The sequence below is a fragment of the Telmatherina bonti genome (genome assembly GCF_933228915.1).
Source record: "Telmatherina bonti genome assembly, chromosome: 13".
In the NCBI taxonomy this organism is placed as follows: Eukaryota; Metazoa; Chordata; class Actinopteri; order Atheriniformes; family Telmatherinidae; genus Telmatherina; species Telmatherina bonti.
The window spans coordinates 16,066,311-16,078,471 of NC_136611.1; the positions used below are offsets into that span (position 1 = coordinate 16,066,311).

Sequence of the window (12,161 nt, forward strand, 5' to 3'; positions counted from 1 at the left end):
AAATGAGTTGCAATTTATCATATGTATGACTGCAGTGGATATCCTTAGTATTATCAATACACAACGTAACGAATCTCTACTCAGGCTTAAAGAGGGAGATATGATCTTTAAACCATTAGAAAGAAAATAAAAAGCCAAACCAGTGAGGCTGTGCACAAACCATTTTGTTGTCTGACTGGCTATACTTGTAAAAGAGGAACTTGCATGAAGCAGGTGTCTTTGTCAGAAGTCACAACAAACTGGGCAAACCTCCAATTTGATAACAGACTGCAAGCTGTGACTGCAGTAGGAGAAAAATTACTAACTTACATCATCGTATCTTGCTTAAAATTGGAAATAATCAGCATATGCTAGCATGGCAACACAAGTAATAATCTGCATGCAGCACAGTATTTCTGTGTCATGTTTAAGCTTTTAATCATGCACACTTGCCCCACATAGGTTCATAAACAGAGGCTCAGTAGAATTTAAGAGAGACTGTACAGTATGTACAGGAGAGCAGTTAGGGGGAGGATACAGAGGTGTACTTAATGGTGTCATGCACACTACCATTATCCACACAGAAAAGGCTGAGATCACTGTAGCAACAGCATTAGTCATTGCTCTACTCAACTTTTTAAAGAAGAGCAAATTCCATTTGCTTGAGACATGTTTTTGCACATCGATGCACCTTGAGGCGTATTCTTTTCTGCTAAATGGTTGCGCAAACTGCACCACACACTCCATGGCAAGCTTGCAATTCAAGCTGCAAAGAATATACACAAGCTAAAAGAACTACTTAAAACTATCATTTTAAAGAAATAACAGACCCACAGACTGAACCCCTCCTTTTGCAGTAGATGTGGGAATCTGCACCCCAAATCTGTGCATGTGGCCCCCTTGCTTCAGAGTTCAATCATTATAGTACTGCCCCTTTTTCGTCTTTAATAAAGAGCCTAAGAAAAATAAATGAATGCAAATCTATGCATGCTTCTGAGCACTGCCTGCTGCTCCGAGGAGTCTTCAGAGGGCCCAGTGAGAAGCAAAAACTTCAACTTAAATCAAACATTAGCGATTTTACTGAACGTTCTCAATGATGATTACAATGATTTTACTTGGCATTAACATAAGTGTATGCCATAAAACACACAGTTTCTGACAGCATTCACATGATAAAATACACGCGCATCAGCCCTGAAACAGACTGACCTTCTTAAAAATGTCAAAAATTCGGTGTGATTTTAAGAAACAATCGTCTGTTTCAAAACAGCACAATCCTTCCAGCATACACCAGCAAAAATTAGCCAGGAGAGACAACAGACACGCAATGAATTATAGACAGACAACAAACCAACTTACCCTGCTGAAAACTGAAAAGTGCACCATAAAAAGGAAGTGTACAAAATGGCGCACTCCGGATATGGGAAACTAAAGTGTGTACCAACTAATACTAAATGCTGCTGAAACTAAGCCACAACCCATTTCAAAGATCCTCTTTAAAATCATCTTCATATTCTTAGAAGCTCACGACTCCAGGACAGCAGAGAAACACAAGTCAGCATTAGTAAAAGTAGAGGGTGTGTTAAAAGTCACTTAGAATGCACGTTTCAAGTTGAACTTGAAAGTTTGAACTCGCAACAGACTAGATGGAGTTTTACAGCATCACAAGAGAAACCACAAGAAATTAAAGGAAGTGACATCAGCAAGGCGTCCCTCCATCAAGCACAGTTTCAACACACAGGAACAGAAAGTACAGCCTCTCTCTCTCACACACACACACACACACACACACAAAAAGCAGCACTGAACACATGCTTAAAAACACATGGAGCTACTTCTCTAAGATCTGTAAAACCCAGAACAGCGCTGATTAAACTGCATTCAGATATTTATGCACAAATATTAACCACAGAAAAAAAAAAACACATTGGGACGGTCCTGATCTGCACCACAACAGCAACAACAAACATCTCCCCTCATCCCTGTGTTAGACATGACTGCTGAATAAAAGGAAACAAACATCCCAGAGATTATGGTATTTAAAGCCCTCTCCCGCATCCCAAATCCAGACATATTAAAGATTTTCCCCTATAAGCTGCAAGGTAAGCACGCCCCAACCAGCGCCCGTCAGTAGCCAAGACACTGACCCATTTCCCAAGCAGGTTAGAGATTAACAGTGTTGGATGCCACAGGCTGGGGTGGGATGGATGGTCCAAGTAGTATTACTTCAGCCCTGTCAGCTGACAAGCTCAAGGATCATTCCTGGGAAGCTATAAAAGGGCTTCAGCTAAGTCACGCTACACAGATATGTCAAGAGACTTAGACCTAAGAGCTTTAGAAAACTTTAAATGATAAAATGTAGGGCAACAGAGAGGATGAACTATGATGGAAAAGACAGAAATGGGGAAAGCAGGGAGAATGAGAAGTGGAAAAGCTTGGAGGCAGATACAGAGATTCAGGGGAACCACAGAGAGACAGGGAGTGTAATGGGAACAAATCTTTCAAGGGCAACTACACACCACTTTCTGCTTACCGAAGAGAGGGGGAATCGTGGTAACTGTCTGACAGAATTCAACTAAGGAAGCAAGAAAACAACCTGCCATGATGACATTCTATCTACAGCAGAAGCTTAAGGACTGACTCTTCTAAACCACTTTAAACCATGAACCATACTAACACTCGATTATTCTACAAAGATTCTTGTGCATAAAACTCATCTCCTATGCAAAAATCCACACAGGTGCCATTGCATTGTTGGGACTCAAAGCATAATCTTCAAGACTAGACACTACTCTGAGTCAGGCATTCTCTAGGCTAACAGTAAAGAGGATGTGAGGATAATATGCTTATAACCCTCTAGTGGTGTAAGCATAAATACTAAAGCTGCGTGAGCATTGCATTAGAGGAAATATCTCTGCAAACCTTCTGGTCATTTTTACTTATTTCCTTTTTCCCTACTAAAAAAAGCACAACATCTGTAAATCAAGTAAAATTAGTAATACGCCGAATTTCTTCTAGTCTGCTGATGCTTCGGCTTTAAATGTTGCAAATATAGGAAAAAAAACATGATTTTTGAGACATGTTGCCTCTGTTCCTGCCTCCAGCTAGCAGTTAGGTCATTGCTAGCTGTATGTTCTTCAAAGGATCAGACTCGTATAATGCAACAATTACCCGCTTGGATAAAGATGTTTAAACTCTAAACGCCAAAGTATTCTTTTTATAGGAGAAAACTTACCACAATGAGGCAAGCTGTAGCAGAAGCATTGGAGTTGGATCGGCTGTGATAAAAGCCATAGTTCCCACTGAAGTGTCGTCTGATCTCCGCAGAGGAGTGCCTGAAACAAACAGATTCATAAGGCATTGACTTCAGGAGGCAGATAATAATAAGCTTATCATCTAAAAATGCACACAGAGATGCAGGCATTTCAAACAAACCAATGTGCATAAGGTGCATCTTAATAACAGGACCGACACCAATTCCACCTCTGTTCCCACTCTTATTAATTTGAACTGGTGAGCCATGGTAATTCTATTCAAACTATTGTTCACCCTAAACAGAAGCACATTTCTGCTGGCCACGAAAAGGCTTTGTCATGCTGGCAACCATACAGGCAGGGGAATAAATATGGTGTCCTCGTTTAAGGGTTAGACCATGCAAGAAATCAACATGACATGGGAATGTAGTAGCATTCAGATATGCTGGGTGGAATTTATTTGTGAGATTATGTGTGCCTGCTTCTGGCCGTCTCTAAAAAGACAGGGAAACAGATGATAACATAAACTAAGACTTTGCCCTAATTTGTGAGAGATTACGTTCCATTTCAGAGCAGATCCAGTGTGTATTTCTTTGTAATCAATCTAATTATCTTTGGAATCAGACCAAGCTGCAAAAACAAGACCTTTCTTTGCTTTAGCTCAATGACAAAAAGGACAGCTTTTGTGTTTGCAAGCATGTGTGAGTGTGTTTAATGTCCGAGTGTCAGAAATGGTTTATTGTGATATTTTTACACAGCAGAGTGAAAGTGCAAAGTTTTAATCAAGTGGGTCACATTTCTGGATATTTCCCCTGCGGTCAATCTCATGGGATCATTAAGTCACCATGGTCAAAGTTACAACATCACTGTTTTTAATTATCACCACAAAGAGAAAAACAACTGCAGAAATGAGGAATACGGATGTGTCAAAAGCGAGACTGCAAAGTCATAAAGCATGCAAAATCTGTAAGGTCGTTTATATCAATATCTATCAAAAACAATGGAAGAATCAAGCTGAGGGACACACATTTTTTACCATTATGAACCTTGAGAAAAGTAAAGTAAAAACTGTTTTGTCATTCAAGCCTGGACTGATCAACACACTGCATCAACAGTTTTGAAGCACCATTATTTGTATTTGTAAAAATGACGGAATAAAATTAAGAAAAAGTCACTCATTTATAGTAAAACTTGAAGATTCAAACTCTAAAATGGTTTTATGTTCTTTAAACAACAATTTTTATTGGATAATGAAAGTTTTCCACTAAACCATTAAGTTTTAGACCAGAACTATTTGAACCCTGTCTTCCAGCCCTGACTGACTGCAGAATTTAAATGTTTTCTTGCTTCAACCCATCTGACCTAATTTTAAGAGTAATTGTACGAAACCTAAAATTTGAATGGGTTAAATATACACATTTCACACCGTTTATGTGGAATATACTAAAAGTGGACCCTTTTTTTTTTTTTTTTTAAGTATACTATTAGAGCATCACATAAACTGCTGAGTCAGCACAATTAGTCAACAACAGAAAATGTCAGGCAGGAGTTTAAATGTACACAAAAAGTGATGTAGCATCACTCTGTTGTCATTTGAGAAATAGAAACTGAGGAAAAAATTCGGAAAAATCACGACAAAATGTAAGACAGTAGCTCCACAGACTCGCATATCTATTCTTGACAACATGCTTAAGTCTTTGTCTTATCAGCAATCCAGTTATGCAATTCTCACTTGTTGCTTTTAACCTAGAAGGTTTAACCCTCAATGCACACACTGTACAAACACACCTGAGGGCTCTGCAGCATATCCACAACTGTGCTGCAGGCCATTAAATGGGTTTACTAATACAGCACGTCTCTGTTTTGCACAATAGCACTGTGTAGGAACTTCACATTTACAGCTCACCTTCTACTGCACACACCCACCTCTTATGGTGCTTATGCTGAAATGTGTCAAATCACATAAGCCAGTAGAGCTTAAAGAGACTACAGGTAATAAACTAAAGCTGCAGACAGTGTTCAGTCATCACAAGGTAGGATGAAGCTACTCACTGTTATATGTGGAGGTGCAGCTGACACAGCAGAGTTCTGACTCCTGCCTCTCACGTCCCCGCTTTGGTCAAACTTGTTTTTGTTTTATAAGTGATGACAATGAGGTTTTTATGTCTGTGCAACCTCATCTATCCAGCTTCTATTTCTTACAGGCTCGTCTTGTCAAGAGAGAAGCATCTCAATAAATGTGGCCTTTTCTGCAACGGGTTTCTTGTAGATCAGGTTTGGACCAAAGACAATTTCAAACTTGTAAAAAATTGTCATAACATGACTTTCCAAAGAGACAAGCCCAACCCTGTGTATAAACTAAGCCCTTCAGCACTCTCTCGCTAATATTTGCCCTCCATTTGTGTGTTTTGTGACCAATTAAAAGACTTAGTCATACAACCCGGAATATCAAAAATATGCAGCAAATAAAAAAATATTACGTGTGCACATTCTAGCATGTATGCACAAGAGGACTGTTGAGTAGCATACAATGACACACATTAGGGACTATCTATAAAAAGACCAGGCAAGTAAAACTGTAATCAGCTCCTGCCAGCAGAGGCAAGCTGACATTATTTTACCACAAGTAGACAAACAGCTTGTCACAGCAGGCAACATCTGTCTCTCTCTTTAGTGGGCCTCTGTCTTGCCATCTTTTGTTATATAAAACCAAAGCTCTTGTCAGCAGGATTAAAAACAGAGCTTGGGATTTTAGTCATTTAGCAAATTTATACTGAGAACAGTGTGTGTTATGAGCCTTAAAAAAAATTGTAGGCTCAATTATTACATTTTATTCAGACCTCAAAAGGCATAAAGGGGTGGAAAATTAGGGAATTCTCACAAAAGTTTGACCCAGGGTTAAAATATCAAAAGGAAAAATAATATCTGACTGTCAATAATGATTTTAGGTGACAAGAATTGCAGTTTATCAGCAATGGAAGAGTCACTACTATGAGTGTAGAGACTTCAAAACTACTACTGACCTTGGAGTAAAAGCAGAGAGTTGGGTAAAGTTAACCACTTTGGTCTACAAAAACAGCTTCTGGGGTTTTCGAGCCTCATCAGGGCACGGACCATCAGATCTAAACTCTCTAAGAATAGCTTCAACAGATGCCGTACCACTCTTCTTTCAACTCGATGATCTCGTGCAGACCAAGCATCGGCACAGCGGTCAACTCAAAGGAGATTTCTTTCTATACTTCTCAGAAAATGGAAGCTAAAGTTTAGGTGTATTTTCAGGTTGTGCACAGCGCTTCAGTCAGCTGTGGGTGTTTTAAATACGCTTTATAAATAAACTCATTCTGGTTTTGTTTATCAGAAACAACATTTTCTATAGACAAATAGTCTATAACCAGCAGCACATTGCGTTATCATAACATGAGCGGTTTACTTGCTTTAATTGTCAGTGATTTTAAGTTCTGATTTATTAGAGTATATACTCAGTATCAGTATTATATACTCAGTAAGGGATATTAAACCAAGTTTTAGGCCTTAGATGCTTTGTAATCATTGTGCAGCATCTAAAAGCTGAGTCAAAGACCTCTCATTTTCTCTGCATCTTTAAAATTGTGTTACAAGACTGTATAGCAAAAAGTATTTACCATAGCCAAATGTTGGATGATTACAAAGCTGCAAAGCAGACACTGGCTTGATCTAAAATAAAATTAAGCTCGGAGTGGTAATATTTCTTTGTAACCTACAAACTCATATGGTCATTTCAGCTTAACTGGTGGGTCAAGCCCTATATTCAGACCAAATAACAGTAAAATCAATCACAAAACACCATCTCAATTTGGAAGGAAATATTTGAACTGCAGTGAAAAAACTAAACATTCTTCTTACCAAACATAAGGCTTGATGACAATAATTACTAGTTCTGTTCTTTTTTTGCCTTTCTTTAATGCAATATAATTAGAGTAAGTAATCAGCACTGAGGATGCTATTAAAGCAACCGCTCCCAGGAAGTCAACATGAGGGCAGAGTTGCAACTGACAGCTGACAGCAATTATAAGAAAAGAGACAATAATGAAAGTCACCACAGGTGATTTTGTTTTTCAGCTGCGTGTCTCCATCATGTAACAGTAAAATACATTACAGCCATAGACTGTATATAAAGATATGGACAAAGCCTCCGTGACGTCACCCATAGGTTTCTGAAGAGCTGAACTGAAGCTCGGTGAGCGGTTCCTACCATCGCCATCTTGGCAGCGTCATGCGTGTCGTCTCGCCCGGAAAATATTAATATGGGCAAAGAGGTAGAGCTGAGAGGGGGGCTGTGAGCATCATGGTGGGATGATTCTGTAGCTAAGAGCTAACCCAGAGCTAACCAGCTAACGGAGGTAAGAGGGCTACAGCTAAGTCCCGTTGTTAACCGGCTAAAAACTGCGGTTGTTCTACGTTCTTCTGACTTGAAGCCAGAGATTTGCACCTGTCAGTCAAAAGGACACGCCCCTAAATATGCTGAACTTCGAGATTAAATTACTTTTAAATGGGCGAGTTAGAAAAAAATTCACTCCCCCCACAGTTGTCATGAAGGTAAACCTGACCTATAAACCGAAAATGGATTTTTGAACCAGGCTGTAAACATGTTTGTTTCTGCTGTGAAGTTGGCCTTTTTAACATGGGAGTCTATGGGGATTTGCTCTGTTTTGAAGCCAGCCCCTAGTGGATGAAGGGGGAACTGCAGTTTTATGCACTTCCACATAGGCTTCACTTTTTACCGCCGGAGGTTGCCGCTTGATTACAGCTCACATCACGCATATCAAATACTACTTGCACCATGCTGCAGCACTTCTCAGTAGACTAACTAGTCACTGTGACTATCTTTGAATTTTTTTATATGGGATTAGCTTAAAAACTTCTGAATAAAACCATGTTCAATTAAAATAGACATGCCGTAGATGTAACATACAAAAATAAAAATTCCCTTCATCAATCAGTGGTTTGGATCATCAAAAAGGGAAAAAAAAAATCACCCAAAAGAAAATCTTGATCATTGCCACACTGTGATAATGAGATCACCATTTCTAAGAAAGAAAAGAAAAGAAAATCTTTTATTCAACAATTTAAAGAGTAGGTCAAAGTTTTTTTTCTCTTTTGTTAAAGCTATTTAAGAGGCAAAATATTTATGACTTGCAGATATGTCCTTAATCTGTCATCAGTGCAGCTCGACTTCAAGCGACGGAGAGAAATCTATTTGAATATTCGACACTTGCAGGTCACAAGACCCTGTGACATTATAATTACATTAAATTAAGCCAGGAAAGGATTCCCTAAATTTTCCACCAGTACCGCAGCTGTGAAATTTGTGAAGGGTTTCAGAAAATCTTGTTAAAGATCCCAATGTGGGTTCTGGGTTTTTTTAGCCTTTCATCATCCTTCCTGACAAAAAGAGCCCAGACCCAGCGTGTTATGTCATACAACACAAGCCTGTATTTGCTGTGTATTATTGTTAGCATTTCTAGCATCACCCTCACCCCACTGAGACGCATTGAATATCACTACTTCTCACAGCTTTTCTGAGATTAATCCTCTCCCTCCTTGATAGCCAAATGTTTACCTCGATACAAGATTATCAGTATTTACTCCTCATGACGTGTGTCTCACCAGGCACACTATTAAGTCAGTCTAAAGTTATCCCATTTATTATTATTTAGTATTTAAAAAATGGGTGGCTTCTTGAAGCTTAAAAAAAAAAACCCTCCGGCTTTGTCTTCCTTGATCTAAGTCAAACGTGGAAGACAGGAAAACAGCAAGCAGTGTGCTATACATAACAAGAGGAGAAAAGCAGACTAAAGGGATCCCCCCACTGTGTGTCTTATACTATCATGAGTCTCCAGGCTTAATGGGTCTTGCTGCTATCAGTACCATCACGACTCAGTTTCCTGTCGAAGGGAGGCACACAACAACACAGCAGTCATTTGGCAGGGCAGGTCACCAGCAGCAGAAAAGAGTGACCACAAGAGACTTGAAGCCTGAAGTATTCATCTCAAGTTTCTGGCAGTTACGCATCTTTTAACACATCAGTCGCTTGGTACCTCAGCAGCCCACCAACAGATATGAGGGTTAACAGATGACATCAGTTTAAAACCCAGAGGAAATCAGATGAAACTCAACCCTAGAGCCCCTCCCAACTTAAGAGCATTGAACGACAGAGGCCCCATGTCCACAGCTGTCCTCACACCTGTTACCATATGCTTTTAAATCACATCATGTTCATCAGGACAATATGAAGTGCTCAGTTACCTTCAGCCTGCGTTGTGCAGCATGCACCATTGATGTTAGGATGTCTGACAATTTTTTCCATTCCCTTTGTCATGATTTTATGAAGAAACACACATTTCCTTATTTAAAACTGCCATTAGCAAAAAAAAGCGAAGTGAAACCAGTGAATAGATGTGTCCTCATAGTTTGCAGGATTTCCTTCACACTCCATCCTGAGAGATATGTCAAGGGAGGAAGTGCTAATGAAACTAAAGAATACTTAAGGACTGGCATCTGCAAAATTTACTACAACCTTGCACAAAGAAGCCAGCGTGAGTGCTAATTCATAATCATTTAATCTGACGGTGTACGGCATGTTTAACTTGTGACTTATGTTCCTTTTTTTGCAACAGCTTGTGACTGTCTAGCTTCTGCTGCTGTGATTCTCTAAGTGTTTCCTCTTGAAATCTTACATCACTTTGTTCTTTTGATGCATGCAAACACAATTTAAGTCACTGGTTAATTTCATAAAGAACACATACAATCCAGACAGAAAAGATTTGAACATTTACAAGCCCATGAATGCACTGACACCACATCAGATATTTCTATCAGTACTGCCATGATAAATGGCTTAACAAGCTCAACAAGCAGAGTGCATCTTAAACAGACTAAAACTAGGTGATTGCTCTGGATGAGGGTTGCTGGATTATCAAACATCATTCAATAAGTTTTGATGGATATGATTACGTCGTGTGGCTCTGCATTGATCCAACTGATTCTGTTAGCGCTGGAATTATAAACAAAGGCCATTTAGCATCAGCAACCAAGTTAGAGCTGTACCACTGGGAGATTAACAGCAAAGATGGCTTTAGATCAGGAGATCATCTTTTTCCACATTTCTGTCTTTTTTTGTTTTATTTGTCATTTTCAAAGTTCCTTGTTTTAGTAGCTCATAGATCTTAGATTCAGAACTGAAAGAGTCTTACTATGAATTCTCAGATGTTGGTCATGAACACCTCTTTGGATTGTTGTACAGTAATCACACGTGCCATGTTCTGGACATTATTTTTGAAAAGCTGATTTCTGTGATAATTTTATGGTCATCAAAATATAAAATACTCTTCATGCCATCTTTCCTGTTGCTTGTTCACATCTAGTTTTTAGATTGTTGGCAACAGCTGATCTTAAACCCTCTCAGACAGATTTAAGCTTCATTACTATCTTATGTGTGTATCTCTCTGTGTGGCCCTGCGATGGACTGGCGAGCTGTCCAGGGTGTACCCTGCCTGTCGCCCAAAGCCAGCTGGGATAGGCTCCAGCTTCCCCGCGACCCTGAATTGGAATAAGCGGTTCAGAAAATGAATGAATGAATGAAAATGAATGAATGAATACTATCTTATGTGCTGGCATGGTCCCTTCTTGTTGATCTAACGATAACGATAGTTTATGATCTTCTGAAAGTCATTATTATACCCTAACAATCTAAGTCACTTTCCAATATACAACAAGAATCTTAGACATTGTTGCATTTAAACTGTAGATAGTTTTTGCTTCTGCTTAACACTAAATAGTCAAATTAAATATTAAATTAATTTGTTTAATAAAAGTGACAGAAATATTTAAAGTGCACTTGTCTGGGAATGAAAATGTGTTTCATCGTTTCATTCATCAGCACCAGTCTATGCTACAGGCTGCATCCATAGTCAACCCCTTTGCTGGCTCATCACTGGATTCAGGCTGTGACCCAAGATCCCTCACATCTTTCAGCAGCTGAGCTCAGCTCTGCACAGCACAGCACAAAACCAGACAGCCATGATTTCTCCCAGCTATTAAAAACAAGAGTGCAGCTCACTTGTGGTGGAAAGAGGAAGGGAGGAGATCGTTTTAACAACTTGAAGAATATCCACATAAAATTTTACAGTTTTGCAAACAAACCATGCAAAGCACTTGATCTGACCTGTTTTACAAGACAAGAAGCTTTGCATGACAGCATGGCTACACATAGCAGACATAATAGTATTTTTTGCGTAGTGACTCCTACTACAGAGAAAGCATCACACACAATAGACTTCCATGTGGATACTTCCTCCACACCTGGCCAGGGTTACAGCAGGAACTATGACCACATGCCTCCTCCTTTACACCAGCTTCTTTGGGTTAGTCAGACTTAGATACAACAGGAAATGATCACATTAGAAGCTCTAGATATAGAATGGTCAAGTGGAGGAAATGACAGCTGTACTCATGTAAAACGTGTGAGATTTTAAGCACAAAGTTAAAGCCAGCTGCTCAAATTCTGACTATAAATTTATGCTGATAATTGATCACGTGACTGCTGCTATAGTCAAAACTGCGATCATTCTCGAGACCACTTCCAGTAAAGTTGAAGAAAAGTTGGATACTTGTTCCCCTGCAGGCTGCTGTTTTTCCGGCAGAGTGAATCAACCTGCAGCATTAAGATTCACAACATGTGGCTGCCTGCTCCACTTTGGATACCCCTCCAAAATCCCCCCCCCCAGAGGAAACCCAGAGTTTCCAGTCCATCGTCAACTTAACCTGGTGGATTAGACCAAGCGTTGCTTCCAGTTGGAGACGCGTTACCTGTTGATCTTCAGAGCAAAAGCCCGTCGATCTGAGCTGCCCAGAGAAGCCATGCGCGAGTCTAAAGTCCAGTCCAGCAGC

At 39.6% G+C, this 12,161-nt stretch overlaps 1 protein-coding gene across 1 annotated transcript in view; it reads right to left on the bottom strand.

The window, feature by feature from the left end:
• The window catches only part of dock8 (dedicator of cytokinesis 8), a 50,447-nt gene extending 38,286 nt beyond the window's left edge, over window positions 1–12,161 (bottom strand). The window contains exons 1-2 of the mRNA XM_079250677.1: window positions 12,081–12,161; window positions 3,215–3,314 (exon numbers count right to left, since the gene is read on the bottom strand). Of these exons, the coding sequence (XP_079106803.1) occupies window positions 3,215–3,314; window positions 12,081–12,133 (153 nt within the window). The 5' untranslated portion in view covers window positions 12,134–12,161. The remainder of the gene's footprint in view (window positions 1–3,214; window positions 3,315–12,080) is intronic.